This window comes from Artemia sp. Qi Xiang Cuo, chromosome 19, assembly GCF_049724085.1.
Source record: "Artemia sp. Qi Xiang Cuo chromosome 19, ASM4972408v1, whole genome shotgun sequence".
NCBI lineage: Eukaryota > Metazoa > Arthropoda > Branchiopoda > Anostraca > Artemiidae > Artemia > Artemia sp. Qi Xiang Cuo.
The window spans coordinates 34,577,597-34,596,966 of record NC_142812.1 but is presented as its reverse complement, the minus strand read 5'-3'; the positions used below and the strand labels follow the sequence as shown (position 1 = coordinate 34,596,966).

Here is a 19,370-nt window from a genome sequence, read left to right as displayed (position 1 = left end):
TGAATCTTTTTTTAAATACTGATAAACATTTTTTGCTTAGGCGTGTTATTTCATGTCTGAGTTGGACTAATAGTAATTTAACCAGAAAAAAACTTAATAGGTATGCCAAAATGTAACACAGGTTTTTTTTATGTCTTTGAACAAATAAAGTTACTTTCAGAGAAGATAAAACTTGCCAAAAACAGTGTGTAATCTGATGACATAGTATGTTTTTTTTCAGAGATGGGGGGGGGGAGACCAAAAATATTATTGGCATCAATTTGGCATTTTATGTACACCTTGTTTGAACTTTCTCGCAAAATCGGACCAAATCATTGGCATTTAATCAAATTTTGTCAGCATTAACGCAAGTTGGTGGCAAACCAGTGTTGCCTATCTGGATTAAGATCTCGCCACCATAAAAGTAAAAATGTGCCGACAGCGCCACTTTTCTATAAGACATGTGGGTCGAATGAATGATTTCCCCCCAAAAAACGCACCGACTTGAAAAATTCAATGCGCAATTATCTCAAAAAAGCACCCAAATGTCGAAAATAAGCCACATCTGCAACTCTGGGGCAAACTGCTGAATAAAATGACCTGCAAATTAAAATGATACGTGTAGGCACCGATTTGAAGTACTTAATGTCAATTGAACTTGGGGAGGGGTGGTAAACGTAAGCTGAGGTTTTAAATCGTCCCACTTTTGTTAAATCAGCTAGTAACCAATAATTTTGCTGTTTTTCCGGATACCCAAAGCAGAACTTGCCTTCTTGGGCCCTTTAAAGTTTTTTTACTTGACTGTGTAGCGGAGAATCCCCAGACAAGTCAATATTAGATTAAATTGCATTCAAACCATAGAACTACTTAACATTTATATTTTTCGTTTCCACAGCACTGACATGGGATCGAGATTCATAAGGATCTTTCAAACATTAGCACTATTTTCGTTACGTATGTGGTGTTACAGAAAAAAAAATTCTACACAAGAGCACCTACAGACATGTCATCGGAAGTTGGAAGGGGGGAATATTGTGTAAGTTTTTAGGAGAGGTGAAAAAAGTTCATGACCTATTTGTATTCACATAGAATATGTGAATCCTATGTGAATGGATTTTTACTTCTTATCTTTTATATTTTAAATAAAAAAACAAGTTTTTTCAACTAAAAGCAAGGAGCATTATTAAAACTTAAAACGAACAGAAATTATTACGTATATAAAGGGGATTGTCTCCTCCTCAACACCTCGCTCTTTAAGCTAAAGTTTTTTAGCACTTTTAAAAAAGCGTCTTATTGTTCTAATTAAACTGCCGTTGTGTGTCAGGAGTGCTTATTAAAGAATTGGGACAAAATTCAAACTTTAGCGTAAAGCGCGAGGTGTTAAGGGGAGGGGGCAATCCCCTGTATATACGTAATAATTTCTGCTCGTTTTAAGTTTTAAGTTTTTTTTATTTAATTTCTCTTCATTTTCAAATAATGCCAGGAAATCTGGCCCCACCTCCACGGAGAAACCCCCTCCCCACGGAAATATCCTCCAGACAATTCAATCCCGGTGAAAATTTAACCCGGACAATTACTCTTAACCCCTCTGCGCGTAAAATTCAGACGGAAAAGAGAAAGCAAGACATATAAAAAGAATGTTGTATAAGAAGTTTGGCAATTCACCCAGTGCATAATTTCCCCTGACAAGTTCACTCCCTGGAAACTTCCCTACCCATGGAAATTTCCTCCATGGAATAAAATCCTGCAGAAAATTTCTCTCCCCCCCCCCCCCGCCAAAAAATGTATTCCTACATCCCAATAACAAACACTATGCGCAAACAATGGACTAATTTTATAACTTAAAGACCTTTTCCATGCGGCTGTGAGGGGCTATGTTATACCCAAAAGCCCAGTTATTATGCCTTTCAACTATGACGAACAAAATTTCTATCTCAAAATTTATATTGGACGATTTTGGGAAAAAAGAATTGGGGAGGGCGCCCAGTTGCCCTCTAATTTTTTTGGTCACTTAAAAAGGGCACTAGAACTTTTGGTTTCCATTCGAATGAGCCCTCTCTTGATATTCTAAGACCACCGGTCGATACGATCACCCCAGGAAAAATAAAATAAACACGCATCCGTGATCTTTCTTCTGGCGATAAAATACAAAATCCCACATTTTTGAAGATAGGAGATTAAAACCTGTGCAGTAGGGTTGTCTGATACACTGAACCTGATGGTGTGATTTTCATTGAGATCACTTGATTTTTAGGGGCTGTTTCCCCCTTTTTTAAAAATCAGGAACATTGCCTCAGGCTCGTACTCTTTGATGGTTAAGATTCAAGTTAATGAAATGTATATATTGGAAATTAGCATGAAAAGCCGATTCTTTTGATATACCTATTGGTATCAAAATTCTGTTTTTGAAGCTTCGGTTACTATTTTACCGGGTCGCTTCTTACAGTTCGTTACCACGAACTGTTTGACTACTAAGATATGACGCGCAACAGCCAACATGCCTTTTACTGAAGGCGATCTTGGTTAAATGTGGGATTTTTAAAACAGGAAGGTAATACAAAGAAGTCAGAGCTCAAGTTAGAGCTGAAGTGACGGCGCTAAACTTAGCGGGCGGAGGAGGAGCATCCGCAGATGTGTTGGTCTCAGAAGGTATGGTGCTGCAAGAGTTGTAAAGGTTTCAGGGTTTAAAAAGGTATGTCCTTATGAAAAATATAAAAGTTACAAAAATTCTTAGAGCCCTAAAACAATTAACTGACGAAAGTCGATAACGTTATGCGGAGTTAAATTTTGTAGTTGTTGAATAGGGCGAAGGTGAGTCGAATTGTAGTGGGCGATTGAGCTTCTTTGGGGGCTGAACCACTGCTTTGACTGTTTGGCGGATAAGCTGCATAGATAAAATTGTATACTGGGTGATTTTTATTGGCCCAAGTTATATAAGGATTTGCGTGTTCATTGCGAAGACAACAAGGTCTACTTCGACCAGCTGCGGGTTAGCAGTAAAAATCTAAATCTCTAAAAATCGAAACCATTTAAAAAATAGGCTTGGTCCTACTTACATTAAAAGGATCGCACACCGAAAAGTAAGCATGTTGAAAGCCTCAGCAAGGACTGACCGTAAATTTTGTACAGGGCGAAGGCTTATTTCAGGGAGAACACAGGTGTCATAGCAAAACATGAGGGGACAGTACGAAATTTTTTGGAATAGCTGTAAAATCTTTTGATATTTGAGTTAACTCAGTATGCATTGATTTATTTCTACTTATAAAAAAATACATATATATATTCCGATTACTGTATAATATAGTATAGACTCTAAAGGAAATCTGTAGATTCAGGGGAGATAGCACCTTCCGATCTGCCATTCCCCGGCCCTCTGCATGCGTACCTATGTTTATGATCTGGCAGTCCCTTTGGTACAATCCTGACTATAACAGCTAGTTTTTCTTAACTCGTCATAACGGGTTAATTTTCCGATTAACTCACTAATGGTATAACTAAGAAATAGACATACCTTAAGAATGAGAATTTCATCCTGAATCCGAACATAATACTCATTTGTGTCGGAAATGAACTTTACCCCTCCCCCCAATGGGGAAATGTATACCCTGAATTATATACAAGCAAACAATTTTCCATTATTTTGACAAACTGTTAAATCAATTTGAAGAAAAGAGTGACTTATGAAGAATTCAGTACATATACAATTCAGGATAGCCTATATATTTGCACATTAGGGCATTGGCTGAAGTTCATTTCCGACAAAAATATGTCATGTATTTGGATTCAGGATGAAATTCTGATTCAAATTTTGGAACACACGCTTGCACCAAAAGGGCAAAAAAAGGTAGTGGTGTTTTATTGACAAGTAATTTGATGTTGACATCCGAGAAAAACATCAAATAAATCGACCAACACACATATCCATCCATGAAAACAACCATAAATGTGACAAAATTCATGGTTTTTCAAGTGAGAAAATTCCTGTTTTTTCATTCTCACTGAGAAAACCATAAACCACGTGGTCATGTCCGCGCTGGTACCCCCTCCTCTACTATGGATTCCCTCAATATTTTTTTTTTCAGCTGTTGACGCCGAACGTCAGTCAAAGATTTTAATAAAGTCTGTAGGTAATGCAAATAAAATTCTATCTCATTTATTATTCTAACAGCAGGCGCCAATGTATGTCCGAATCTTTAAAAAAAAACTTAATTGTATTCTTGCAAATGTATTTTCGATTATTTATTACTCTGAAGTCTGCTAATTTACTATTTTTAGATTCGATTGCATGTAAAAACATACATTAAAAGTATTACTTAAGAATTACAAGTTAAGAATTAAAAATCACCAAAAATTAAACTGCTTATTTACAAGGGTAAGCACATATGTAGGGAGGTAATTTGTCCCCAGCTTCTCGAAGCATTCAGGGGATGCTACCATTTCATCTAACCGTCACAAGCACTAAACGTCATTTCGGCGACAAGGAAAATCCGTCAGAACATCGACAGTCACAATCGCTACCCGTCAGAATGTCGACAGTCATAACATCGAAACGTCAGTTCATCGACAGTCACAATCGCTACCCGTCAGAACGTCAACAGTCATAACATCGACACGTCATAACATCTAAAAAAAAATTATTTACGTTCGGTTCGATTCTATTGATGCTGATTTGTGGTAGTTTCACGCTTGGTAGATTATTTGATTTTATTTTTGCTCATTTTTAGTTTAATGGAGTTCTTAAATTTTCTTTGAAAAACTTATTTTGTGGAAAAAGTTTTTCTAATTAATCATCCTAAAAGCCCTAATTTCCAGAACTTTCAACTACGTTGAACAAAATGGATATCTCAAAATTTTGATTGGATATGTTTGGGAAAATGGTGGGCGTCAGAGGGGTTAGTAGCCCTTCAATCACTTTCGACTATTAAAAAAGGCACTAGTCCTTTCAGTTTCCAATTGAATGAGCCCTTTTTGAAGTTTCTAGAACATCGCTTTCAATAAAAACCTTATATGCACCCAGAGCATAACTTAAAACCCTTGCCCTGAGGGCTGTGGGGGGGGGGAGAGGGGTTTTCATCCTTGAAGACCTAATTTCCAAAACTTTCAACTACATTGAAAAAAATAGCTATCTAAAAATATTGATTGATGTGTTTGGGGAAAAGGTGGGCATGAAAGGGAGTTAGTTGCCCTCAAATCAACTATGAAAAAGGGCACTAGCCCTTTGAATTTCCAATCGCAAGAGCCCCTTTTCCAGTTCCTACGACAAAGATTTCAATAAAAACATTATATGCCCCCAGGGCATAATTTATAACCCTTGCCCTGAAGACTCTGGGGGGAGTGTGCTGCTCAAAGGTATAATTTCCAGAACTTTCAACTACGTTGAACAAAATGACTATCTCAAAACTTTGATTGGATGTGTTTGGAGAAATGGTGGGCGTGGAAGGGGTGTTAGTTGCCTTTCAATCACTTTCGACTATCAATAAGGGCACTAGCCATTCCAATTTCCAATCGATATGAGCCCTTTTTGAAGTTTCTACGACAACGCTTTCTGTATAAACTTTATATGCCCCCAGAGAACAATTTACAAACCTTTCACTGAGGGCTGTGGGGGGGGGGGGGAGGGGGGTTGTCATCGTCAAAGACCTAATTTCTAGAACTTTCAACCACGTTGAAAAAAATGGATATCTTAAAATGTTGTTTAGTTATGTTTGGGAAAATGTTCGCCGCGAGAGAGGAGCTAATTGCCTCCCAATCACTCCCGATTATTAAAAATTGCTCTAGTCCTTTGTATTTTGATTTCAACGAGCCCTTTTTCAATCTTTTACGACAACGCTTTCTATAAAAAACTCATAGGCCCCCAGGGCAGAACTTACAACCCTTGCCCTGACGGCTGTGGGGGACTCTTCTCCTCAAAAACGTAATTTCTCTGCGGAAATCAACAACACTGAACCAAATGCCTATCTCCAAATTTTGATTGGATGTGTTTCGGGAAACGTTGGGCGTAGAAGGGGTGTTTGATGCCTTCCATTAACTTTTAACTATTAAAAAAGGCAAAATCCACTCCATTTTCTAATTGAATGAGGTATTTTCGAAGTATCTAGGACAACTTCTTCGATACGAAGTGCCCTGGTCTAAAGGAAAAAAATAATAAATAATACGTTGTGCCAACATCGTTCTTATATGCCCCCAGGGCATAACTTATAACCCTTTCCCTGAGGGCTCGGAGGGGGGGGGGTCCTTCTTAAAGACCTAACTTCCAGAACTTTCTACTAACTGTGATTGAATGTATTTGGGGAAATTGTGGGCGTGAGAGGGGATTAATTACTCTCCACTCACTTTCGACTATCAAAAAGGGCACTAGCCCTTTCAATTTCCAATCAAATGAGCCCTTTTTGAAATCGCTACAATAACTTTCCATATAAACCTTATATGCCCCCAGGGCGTAACTTACAACCCTTGCCCTGCGGGCTCTGAGAGGGTTATCATCCTAAAAAACCCTATTTTCAAGACCTTTCAACTACGCTGAACAAAATGCATATCTCAAAATTTTGATTGGGTGTTTTTGGGGAAATGGTGGGCGTGAGAAGGAGTTAGTTGCCCTTCCAACACTTTCGACTATTAAAAAAGGCATTAGTCCTTTCAATTTCCAATTGAATGAGCCCTTTTTGAAGTTTCTACAACATTGCTTTCTATAAAAACCTTATATGCCCCCAGGGCATAGCTTACAACCCTTGCCCTGAGGGCTGGGGGGGGGGGAGAGGGGTTGTCATCCTTAAAGACCTAATTTCCAAGACTTTCAACTACGTTGAACAAAATGGCTATCTCAAAATTTTGATTGGATGTGTTTGGGGAAAAGGTGGGCGTGAGAGGGGGGTTAGTGGCCCTCAAATCACTTTCAACTATTAAAAAGAGCAATAGCCCTTTGAATTTCCAATCGAATGAGCCTTTTTCCAGTTTCTACGACAAAGATTTCAATAAAAACCTTATATGCCCCCAGGGCATAACTTATAACCCTTGCTCTGAAGACTGTGGGGGAGTGTGCTGCTCAAAGGTATAATTTCCAGGACTTTCAGCTGCGTGGAACAAAATGGCAATCTCAAAATTTTGATTGGATATGCTTGGAGAAATGGTAGGCGAGGAAGGAGTAAACGTCAGTTCATCGACAGTCACAATCGCTACCCGTCAGAACGTCAACAGTCATAACATCGACACGTCATAACATCTAAAAAAAATTTATTTACGTTCGGTTCGATTCTATTGATGCTGATTTGTGGTAGTTTCACGCTTGGTAGATTATTTGATTTTATTTTTGCTCATTTTTAGTTTAATGGAGTTCTTAAATTTTCTTTGAAAAACTTATTTTGTGGAAAAAGTTTTTCTAATTAATCATCCTAAAAGCCCTAATTTCCAGAACTTTCAACTACGTTGAACAAAATGGATATCTCAAAATTTTGATTGGATATGTTTGGGAAAATGGTGGGCGTGAGAGGGGGTTAGTAGCCCTTCAATCACTTTCGACTATTAAAAAAGGCACTAGTCCTTTCAGTTTCCAATTGAATGAGCCCTTTTTGAAGTTTCTAGAACATCGCTTTCAATAAAAACCTTATATGCACCCAGAGCATAACTTAAAACCCTTGCCCTGAGGGCTGTGGGGGGGGGAGTGGGGTTTTCATCCTTGAAGACCTAATTTCCAAAACTTTCAACTACATTGAAAAAAATAGCTATCTAAAAATATTGATTGATGTGTTTGGGGAAAAGGTGGGCATGAAAGGGAGTTAGTTGCCCTCAAATCAACTATGAAAAAGGGCACTAGCCCTTTGAATTTCCAATCGCAAGAGCCCCTTTTCCAGTTCCTACGACAAAGATTTCAATAAAAACATTATATGCCCCCAGGGCATAATTTATAACCCTTGCCCTGAAGACTCTGGGGGGAGTGTGCTGCTCAAAGGTATAATTTCCAGGACTTTCATCTACGTTGAACAAAATGACTGTCTCAAAATTTTAATTGGGTGTGTTTGGGGAACTGGTGGGCGCGGAAGGGGTGTTAGTTGCCTATGAATCACTTTTGATTATTAAAAGGGGCACATGCCCTTTCAATTTCTAATCAAATGAGCCCTTTTCGAAGTTTCTATGACAACGCTTTCTATATAAACTTTATATGCCCCCAGAGAACAATTTACAAACCTTTCACTGAGGGCTGTGGGGGGGGGGGGAGGGGGGTTGTCATCGTCAAAGACCTAATTTCGAGAACTTTCAACTACGTTGAAAAAAATGGGTATATCAGAACTTTAACTAGATTTGTTTGGGAAAAAGGTCGGCGCGAAAGGGGGGCTAGTTGCCTTCCAATCATTCCCTATTATTAAAAATTGTTCTAGTCCTCTGAATTTTGAATTGAACAAGTGCTTCTCCAAGTGTTTACGACAAAGCCCTCTATAAAAAAACTCATAGGCCCCCAGGGCATAACTTACAACCCTTGCCCAGACGGCTATGGGGGAGTGTCCTCCTCAAAATCATAATTTCTAACTGGAAATCAACTACGCTGAACAAAATGGCTATATCAAAACTTTGATTGGATGTGTTTCGGGAAATGGTGGCGTGGAAGGGGTGTTAGTTGCCTTCCAGTCACTTTCGACTATTAAAAAGGACATAAGCCACTCCAATTTCCAATTGACTGAGGTATTTTCGAAGTATCTAGGACAACTTCTTCGATACGAAGTGCCCTGGTCTAAAGGAAAAAAATAATAAATAATACGTTGTGCCAACATCGTTCTTATATGCCCCCAGGGCATAACTTATAACCCTTTCCCTGAGGGCTCGGAGGGGGGGGGGGCCTTCTTAAAGACCGAACTTCCAGAACATTCTACTAACTTTGATTGAATGTATTTGGGGAAATTGTGGGCGTGAGAGGGGATTAATTACTCTCCACTCACTTTCGACTATCAAAAAGGGCACTAGCCCTTTCAATTTCCAATCAAATGAGCCCTTTTTGAAATCGCTACAATAACTTTCCATATAAACCTTATATGCCCCCAGGGCGTAACTTACAACCCTTGCCCTGCGGGCTCTGAGAGGGTTATCATCCTAAAAAACCCTATTTTCAAGACCTTTCAACTACGCTGAACAAAATGCATATCTCAAAATTTTGATTGGGTGTTTTTGGGGAAATGGTGGGCGTGAGAAGGAGTTAGTTGCCCTTCCAACACTTTCGACTATTAAAAAAGGCATTAGTCCTTTCAATTTCCAATTGAATGAGCCCTTTTTGAAGTTTCTACAACATTGCTTTCTATAAAAACCTTATATGCCCCCAGGACATAGCTTACAACCCTTGCCCTGAGGGCTGGGGGGGGAGAGGGGTTGTCATCCTTAAAGATCTAATTTCCAAGACTTTCAACTAAGTTGAACAAAATGGCTATCTCAAAATTTTGATTGGATGTGTTTGGGGAAAAGGTGGCCGTGAGAGGGGGGTTAGTGGCCCTCAAATCACTTTCAACTATTAAAAAGAGCAATAGCCCTTTGAATTTCCAATCGAATGAGCCTTTTTCCAGTTTCTACGACAAAGATTTCAATAAAAACCTTATATGCCCCCAGGGCATAACTTATAACCCTTGCTCTGAAGACTGTGGGGGAGTGTGCTGCTCAAAGGTATAATTTCCAGGACTTTCAGCTGCGTGGAACAAAATGGCAATCTCAAAATTTTGATTGGATATGCTTGGAGAAATGGTAGGCGAGGAAGGAGTGTTATTTGCCGTCCAATTACTTTCGACTAATAAAAAGGGCACTAGCCATTTCAATTTCCAATTGAATGAGCCCTTTTTGAAGTTTCTACGACAACACTTTCTATAAAAAAAAACTTATATGCCTTGCCCTGAAGGCGGTAGGGGGGGGGGGTTGTCATCCTCAAAGACCTAATTTCCAGAACCTTCAACTACGTTGAACAAAATGGCTATCTCAAATTTTTTTATTGGATGTGTTAGGGGAAAAGGTGGGCGTGAGAGGGGGGTTAGTTGCCCTCCAATCACTTTCGACTACTAAAAAGGGCACTAGCCCTTTGAATTTCCAATCGAATGAGCCTTTTTTGAATTTTCTACGACAACACTGTGTAAAAACCTTATATGCCCCCTGGGCATAAGTTACAACCCTTGCCCTAAGGGCTGTGGGGGAATGTCTTCCTCAAAAACATAATTTCTATCTGGAAATCAACTACGTTGAACAAAATGTCTATCTCAAAATTTTGATTGAATGTGTTTTGGGAAATGGTGGGCGTGGAAGGGGTGTTAGTTGCCTTAAGATCACTTTCGACTATTAAAAAGGGCAATCGCCATTCCAGTTTCGAATCGAATTATCCCTTTTCGAAGTTTCTAGGACAAATTCTTCGATACGAAGTGCCCTGGTGTAAAGGAAAAAAAAATAGTAAATAATACGTTGTGCCAACATCGTTATTATATGCCCCCAGGGCATAACTTACAACCCTTGCCCTGAGGGATGGGGGGTTGTCGTTCTTAAAGACCAGATTTCCAGAACTTTCTGCTACGTCGATACAAATGGCTATCTGAAAATTTTGATTGGATGTGTCTGGGGGAATGGTGGGCGTCAGAGGGGGTTTAGTTACCCTCCAATCACTTTCGACTATTAAAAAGGACACTAGCCCTCTCAATTTCTAATTGAATGAGCTACTTTGGGATTTTCTATGACAACGCTATCTATAAAAACCTTACATGCCCCCAGGGCGTAACTTACAACCTTTGCCCTTGGAGCTCTAGGGGTTTGTCATCCTCAAATACATAATTTCCAGAACTTTCAACTACGTTGAACAAAATGGCTATCTCTGAACTTTGATTAAATGTGTTTGGGGAAATGGTGGGCGTGAGTGGGGGGTTATTTACTCTCCACTCACTTTGGACTATTAAAAACGGCACTAGCCCTTTCAATTTCCAATCAAACGAGCCCTTTTTGAAATCTATACAACAACTTTCTATATAAGACTTTTATGCCTCCAAAGCATAACTTACAACTCTTGCACTGAGGGCTCTGAGGGGGTTGTCATCCTAAAAGACCTAATTTCCAGAACTTTCAACTACGTTGAACAAAATGGACATCTCAAAATTTTGATTGGATGTGTTTGGGGAAACGGTGGGCGTGAGAGGGGGGTTAGTTGCCCTTCAATCACTTTCGACTATTAAAAAGGGCAATATGCCCCCAAGGCATAACTTAAAACCCTTGTCCTGAGGGACGTGGGGGGAAGAGGGGCTGTCATCCTTAAAGACCTAATTTCCAAAACTTTCAACTACGTTGAATAAAATGGCTATCTAAAAATTTTGAATGGATGTGTTTGAGGAAAGGGTGGGCGTGAGAGGGGAGCTAGTTGCCCTCAAATCAAGTTCAACCATTAAAAGGGCAATAGCGCTTGGAATTTCGAATCGAATGAGCCTTTTTTCAAGTTTCTACGACAAAGATTTCAATAAAAACCTTATATGCCCCCAGGGCATAACTTAAAACCCTTGCCCTGAAGACTGTGGGGGGAGTGTCCTGCTCAAAGGTATAATTTCCAGGACTTTGAACTGCGTTGAGGTAAATGGTTATCTCAAAATTTTGATTGAATGTGTTTGGAGATTTTTTGGGCGTGGAAGGGGTGTTTGTGGCCCTCAAATCCTTTTTAACTATGAAGAAGGGCACTAGCCATTTCAATTTCCAGTCGAATGAGCCTATTTTGAAGTTTCTACGATAATACTTTCTATAGAAACCTGAAGCTCCCAGGTCATAACTAACAACCCTTGCCCTGAGGGCTGTGGGGGGGGGGTTGTCATCCTCAAAGACATAATTTCCAGAACTTTAAACTACTTTTAAAAAAATTGCTGTCTCAAAATTTGATTGGATGTGTTGGGGGAATAGGGGGGTGGGAGAGGGGGGTTTGTTGCCTTCCATTCACTTTCGACTATTAAAAAGGGCAATAGTCCTTTCAATATCCATTCGAATGAGCCCTTTTCGAAGTTTCTACAACGCCTTCTATAAAAAAACTTATATTCTCCCAGGGCATATAGGGCTTCAAAAAGGGCACAAGCCACTCCAATTTACAATTGAATGGGCCCTAAAGCGTTGAAAAATCGTTTTAAAGCGATATTAAAAAAGGCACAAGCCACTCCAATTTCCAATTGAATGAGCCCTTTTCGAAGTTTCTAGGACAACTTCTTCGATACGAAGTTCCCTGGTCTATAGGTAAAAAAAAATAATACATTGTGCCAACATCGTTCTTGTATGCCCCCAGGGCATAGCTTAAAACCCTTACCCCGAGGGTTGTGGGGAAGTGTCCTCCTCAAAAACAAAACTTCTATCTGAAAATCCAATACGCTGAACAAAATGGCTATCTCAAAATTTTGATTGGATGTGTTTGGGGAAATGGTGGGCGTCGAAGGGGTGTTAGCTGCCTTCCAATCACTTTCGACTATTAAAAAGGGCACAAGCCACTCCAATTTCCAATCAAATGAGCCATTTTCGAAGTTTCTACGACAACTTCTTCAATACGATGTGCTCTGGTATGGAAGAAAATAAAAAATAAATAATACATTGTGCCAACATCGTTCTTTACTTAGGCAGCGCGATTGCACTGCCAATGATGGAAGCTTGAAATCTACACTAGGGCTCTCTCATACGCATAATCTGATGGTGTAGTTTTTATTAAGGTTCCTTGACTTTTAAGGGGTTTATACCCTTTTTCAAAAATCAGGCAAATTTTTCTCAGCCTTATAGCTTTTGATGGGCAACACTAAACTTAATGAATCTTATATGTTTGGAATCCGCATAATAAACCGATTCTTTTATGTATCTGTTGATAGCAAAATTTTGCCTTTTTGAGTTTCGATTATTATTGAGCAGCGTCACTCCTTATTATAGTTACCACGTTACCACGAACTGTTTGATTCCACGCCCATTTGAAACTTTGAACATGGTCTCATATTCCATTCAATGAACATTACAAGACTGTTGAGGAACAATGACATTATGTACGCATCCTATTAGACAATTATTTAGAAATCCTTTCTAAAGTCTCCAGAGGAATCCTTTCTAGTGCTTCCAGGGATCCGTGCAGCCTCAGTAGAGAATTCTTGTTCTAGACTCTAGACTCTTATATTACGCACAAATAAATGGCATTGAATTCTAGAATTCCTAATTTTTTTTTTGAAAACTAAGATATATACTGATTGACCGAGACTGGGATAGATATATACTGAGGAATGCGAATAATGAGACGTTTATTGACAAAATTTTGAAAGTAAGGTAGCCTATGCATGAAGGAAGGAAGGGCATCATATCCTCTAACCCCTGAATTTCCGAAAAATTCTAAAAAATTTCCCTCTAAATTTGCTGTATGCTTCCTAAAATTACCTGTCAATGCTACATTTTACTCCGCCACCCCACGCCTAAATAAAGTTATGTGTAAATGTCTTAGCCATACAGTATGGAAGGGGAAAGACGGGAGGATATCAAAACTGAACGAACAGAAGAATTTCCATTATGGGGCAAAATTTTTTATGGAGGGGGGGGGCTTCAACGTAGTAAATCGGACCCATCTTAGGAGAGAAGGAAATTGTCAAGATTCTATATTCTCATTGTAAATAAGGTAAAACGAACGAAATACGCTTTTTCATTTTTGCCACTTAACTTCAGTTCACCCTGATGATACAGTCTTCGCCACTTCTATCAAGCTTTTAAATTGTAGTAGCAAATAATGATGCTTCAACTTGGGTTAATAAATACAAAAAAATAATACGCTGACTAACAATAGAAGTAGTTACATGAACTAATATAAGTACATAAGAATAATTAATAGGTTCATTAATCTATTAGTCTTTCACACAACCAAGCAAGTACCTGGTATCTATTTTTTTTTATTTATAAAAAAAAAAAACATTTAAAAAAATTCATTATTTAAAAAAAATTCATTTGTTCCTTTTTATTTTCGCAGGGACCTTGCAGGTTCTACGCATCTCAAACCAATAAAACTTTGAAAATTAACTCACAATACGAGATAAAAAAAAGTATAGTTCGGAGCACATTTTTGGAAGCTACAGTTCCCATAATTGGGTGCTCACATTGGACAAACGACGGTGGACCCAGGAGGGAAGCATCCAGCCCATTTGGCATGGACAGTTTATATCAGTTTGTTTTCTCTTGTATTGATGACACTTAACGAGTCTGTCGAAGAAAAAGAGAAGAAAAGCAAAGATCAAGATTCTTTCTAGATTCCTGGATCCTTCATTGATTGGGAACTGCCATTCTAACGTATTACTTTTTTGTCCTCCAAAACGTACTAAAGAGTGTAAGATACTGCAGATTTTTCTTATACACGACTATAAGTTTTTCCCTGGGGGGTTTCATTCTAATATACCTGCTCGGATCTCCTTTATTTTTTGCCGTTTTTTTAATCGGAGACGAAAGGGATAAGACCACAGGTCGTCGAGGCGGCAAATCCGGTTGTGGCTTTAGTAAAGCTGCTCTGACATACTCTCCATCTTGCTTCATAAGTCTTGAGCCAATTGTATTTGGCACGGGTGGCGGCTTTGGAGGCATACATTGGGAACTTGGCCAGCAGCCTGTAGTATGTGGCATTTCTGCAACAAAAACAGAAAAATGAATCATTCAGCAATTTAATGAGACGAAACAATAAGATGAAGTCATAAAGTTAAATTAACATACGTCTTAGTCGATGTTTTCTGCATTGATTACGAAAGGAATGCCCTACAAGATCTTATTTTACGGTTTTGGCATGGATAGCAAACATGAATAGATAAAAACAAAAGGCGAAAACAAATTTAACAAAAAGAAACTGATCATGCTATAGGTGCTGCATAAAAAGATACTGATGAATCTCGTAGATGGCCGATATCAATGCTAGTACTTTTGCGTAGGCACTATTCAGACAGTATTTTTAAGTACATACTTCTAGGCCTAGCTTCCATGATCATTAAGGATTTTCCTATAATGTTCTATGTTGTGTTTTCTTTTTACTTGAGTATAATTATTTTAGTAAATTCCTTTTCACCTCGTTTTCTGCAAGCCTACCGCAACAATTTTTGAACTCTAAGGGAAAGTTAAAGTTTTGCCAAACTTGAATTTGTAAGACAAATGGCATTGGTTTTTTCCAAAATATTTTGGTTTTATCTATGTTAAATAGCCGCGGAAGAAGAAACCAAGTTTCCAAAATATACATTTACTTAGAATTACAGCGTTTAAACTACAACACAGCGTAGATTTCTGTCGCAAGTTTTATATTTGTGACTTGATATAGTATCACAAATCGTCACCAACATCTCACAATTTTTCATTTGTGTACACATTTTAAGAATTGATACATAATTTTTAATTATTAACATTGCTATAAAGAATCAAATAGGCTAAATGAGTTGTAAGCAATCAGATTGGTACGCGCCATTTTCTGTCAGGGAGGAGAAAAGATTCAAAAATATGTAAAAACAAAAGTGCCTGCCTACGTTGTGAAAAGGGGAAATAAAGTTTTATTTTAAAAAGGGAAATATGGAATTTTTCTAATTTTTTTTTGGCTAATTTTGCTTCAAAAATCCCTTGAAACTATCAAAAGTCTCAGAAATGATATGGGATCGTGGTAAAAACAAAAGATTATTAATCATAATCTTCCCAGTCTATTGTTCTCAGAGTCTTATCACTTTTAAGAATGATATAAGTGAGTATTTGGGAATAGTTTCCAATTGGAGTAGTTTCCAATTTTATATGAAATTTGTTCCCAGTCTGTTGTTCCTAGAGAGTCCAGTCTGTTTGTGAGGTTAGGTTTGATTTAGTGTTTGTGGATGTTTACTAAAAGTGCATAAATTTGCCTCCTTCTTTAGAGCTTTCTCGTATTGTGCCATCAATTGTGTAACTAACAAAACAAAATATTCTAAATACTCCTTTAGATATATAAACTGTTAACTTTAGTGTCTGAAAGTAAAAAAAAAAAAATCAATGCTTCTTAGCTTCGTTTAGTTTTGTTTTATGGTGGTTTTCTCTGCGCTATGACTCCCAGGCCTCAAGTATGGTCTCTTTTTAATTTTATATGTTGTTTGGCGATTGATTTCTTTTTTTTTCTTTTTTATGGTTGTTTGCATATATTGTATTTTCTTTTTTCTCATTCCCCCTTGTATCCCTGGCCATGGAGCCTTTCGAGGGGGATTAGGAGTGTTGCGATTGGATTGTATGTATTGATTGGATTATTCAATGTAGGCCTATTTTAATGTTTTTCTATTGATTTAGTGTTTGATTTAAACGGTATGTATTCCCCCTCTATTACAGGCCTAGGAGCCTTTGGGGGATTAGCACAATTTATTTTCTTGTATGATTAATTGATTATGAATAAATCTTATCTTAGCCTACAGGTTATAAACTGAGTTGAAACTATCGAAACAGTCGAAACTGAGTTTAAACTGAGTTGAAGCTTCCAATGAATCAATATGACTTAATTATGCTCATAACGATTGTTTCGACAGATCTAGTCATAGTGGCTTCAGGATCCTGGTTGACGACTCTCCTAAACTTAACTTTTATATTGATTTTTATGAAGTATACCCAAAACAGTACGTAATACCAAAGGTCACTCTCATCGACGAGGCACGCTGCCCACTTCTTGTCATTGCGAAATCTTTACCTTATTGATAGCTCGTGTTAGTTTTTTGCCTCTGCGTTAAACTACTAATGCACCGCAAAGCAACTATTATAAAAAGTAGGAGATAACAATTTGGCATTTCCTCACACTATCTTTCAATCTTGATATGGTGGTTTAGTTTGCAGACCTGTACAAAAAAAAAAAAAAAAAAAAAAAAAAAAAAAAATGGCCCTACTTGACAAGCAAAAGATGCAGGGGTAAATCCCGCCAGAACTGACCGAACAACCTTGAATCCCAAAAAACCCCTAAAAGAAAATATTTTCAGGGGAGGGGTAACATCTGGGTTTGGGTTGTGGATCCTTTTTAGTATGTAAATGCTCTGAAAACAAAAATTCCGCGTACGTGATTTTTTCAAATCCAGCTTTTTAAATATCCAGTGTGGTGTAAGTGGCTTTACAGTAGAATCTCTGAAATCTGGCATTGTACATTTGATTGAGTCTTTTTTAATGGAAAATATTTTTCCGATCCAGCCGTAATACGAAGTGGTGTTAGGTGAGTCAGCGTTCTTCCTCCTTACGTTTTCAACCGCGCAATCCATAAGATATCGCACGGTATCTCGCCATTTCTTCTAATTCGTGGTTTCAACGTCTTGCACTGTTGCACTATGGTTGAAACTGGCATGGTTTCTTCGATTACCATGGCAATCTTTGATTATCATGTATATTTTAAGGAACATGTCGAGAAGGATTTTGAATAGGGTCTATATTTATCTTGTAATTTTGCCTAACTGTTAGGGGTAAAAGGGTTAGAACCAAAGTAAATAGATTTTTCAATTGGACTAAAAGGCTTAATTTTTACTTAGTGGGTTTTATTTTAATTTTTTTTTTGCTTGGAATTTTTTTTACTGTTTTGATCAGTATATATATTATCTTTCTACGGTTTTGACACCTCGTGGAAAATTTCAACCGACTTTTGGGGAATTTCAAATCTATGAACTAAATTTTAGCGCGGAAAAGTGTGAGTTTTATGATATTCACACGAGGTAATACATAGTGTCTGAGCAAAGATATTCTGTTTTCATTATTACCGAATTGATCAGCAAAATGAGACTAAGAGAAAACAGGGCAAAACAGGAAACTAAAAGTAAGGCCCAGGCTACCATGCGGCCTACCCAGTTGAAAATAAACTGAATCTTATTGCAGTAACTAGGACTCGAACTAGGATTAAGTAATATGGCAAATTTGAACAGTTCCAAATAGCTCTCGCAAAATTCAAGGACCCTCTGCTATGGCCAGTTCAGATATTGAAAGACTTGAAGGATTTGAAAGTAAAATTATGTTACTTAGTTCTCCGCTAAGCTGACCATACAGAATACAGACTAGTTGAGGCGAACCTTCTGACATGATGAACATTTCGAAAAAACATCACAAAAGAAAGGAATGGATTTGAAAAAAAAAACATTCGAGGGAGTCCTTAATTTCGCTAATATTAATTTAAAAAAACTTTCTGAAAAGGAAGATTTTTGAAGAAGAGTAAAGAGCCATATTAAACTTAAACCAGCAAAGATAAATTCCTATAATATTGCAAACTCAAAACGACCAGAAATTACTATTGAAGAATAAATAAAACCCAAACCGAACAGAAATTAAACAAACAATCATAGCCAACAGAAATACAACATGTACTATGAATAAATATAAGTGAATAAATAAATCTTAAAGCGAGTAAAACTTAAATCAAACTTAAAACGAACAAAAATCACTGCAAACAAGAGTTTGGCTACTACCCCTTTCCCCCTCCCCAACGGTAAAAGTCTAAAGCCAACTGTGTCATTTGCGTTTTATTGAAAGTTATATGCAATGAACAGTCCTTGGAAAAAAAGTAATTGAATTGAAATGAATATTTGATATATAGTGATATTAATTGCTGAAAGCTTAGCAATTCAAGATTTAACTACAAAGGAAAATATTTGTAAAACAACTCATTTTCAGTGAAGCGGAAACAGAACTTTCGATTCCCAATCGAATGACACGACCACTGCTTCCATAAAAACCTTATGCTTTATCCATAAGCAACTTGCATAACTTGCAGCCCTTTCCCCGGAGGCTGAGGGGTGAGGGGGGTCAATCCTGTAAGCATAGTATTTGAAATTCTGACTAGTTTGAACAAAATGGCTATCTCAAAATTTTGATCGGATGTATTTGAGGAAAACGGGCGCAGATGGGAGGGGGCTTGTCGACCTCCAATCACTTTTGATTCTTAAAAAAGAAACTGCAGCTTTCAGTTTTCGATCGAATGAGCCTCCTTCAAAGTTTATACGACCACCCCTCTCACAAAAACCTTATATGATAATAACGGGTAACTTGCATAATTTACAGTCCTTACCCTGGGGAGCTGTGGGGGCTTTTATCAACCCAGAGACCTAGTTATTTTCCCTTTGGACTATTTTGAACAACAGGCTATCGCAAAAGTTTGATCGGGTGTATTTGGGGGAAAAGGTGAGGGGGATGCTCATCTTTGACTCTTATAAAGGACACTAGAACTTATTATTCCCAATAGAATGAGCCCTGTCAGAAGTTTATACGACCCCTCCTTCCATACAAACCTTATATGTTAACCATGAGCAACTTGCATATGGCTACCTCAAAATCTTATGGGAAGTATTCAGGGAAAAATGGACAGGGGGGGGGGGGGCTTTGGTGGCCCTCCGATCAATTTTGACTCTTAAAATAGGAAATTAAGACTTTCAGTTACAAGTTGAACAAGCCTCCTCTAAATTTTACAC

At 38.0% G+C, this 19,370-nt stretch overlaps 1 protein-coding gene across 2 annotated transcripts in view; it reads right to left on the bottom strand.

Annotated features, from left to right (window-relative positions):
• LOC148940771 (uncharacterized) overlaps window positions 1-19,370 on the bottom strand; it is a 220,014-nt gene that overhangs the window by 145,386 nt on the left and 55,258 nt on the right. For both annotated transcript variants that reach the window (XM_089105283.1, XM_089105284.1), the window contains exon 2: window positions 14,360-14,582. In XM_089105283.1, the coding sequence (XP_088961409.1) occupies window positions 14,360-14,580 (221 nt within the window). In that variant the 5' untranslated portion in view covers window positions 14,581-14,582. The remainder of the gene's footprint in view (window positions 1-14,359; window positions 14,583-19,370) is intronic.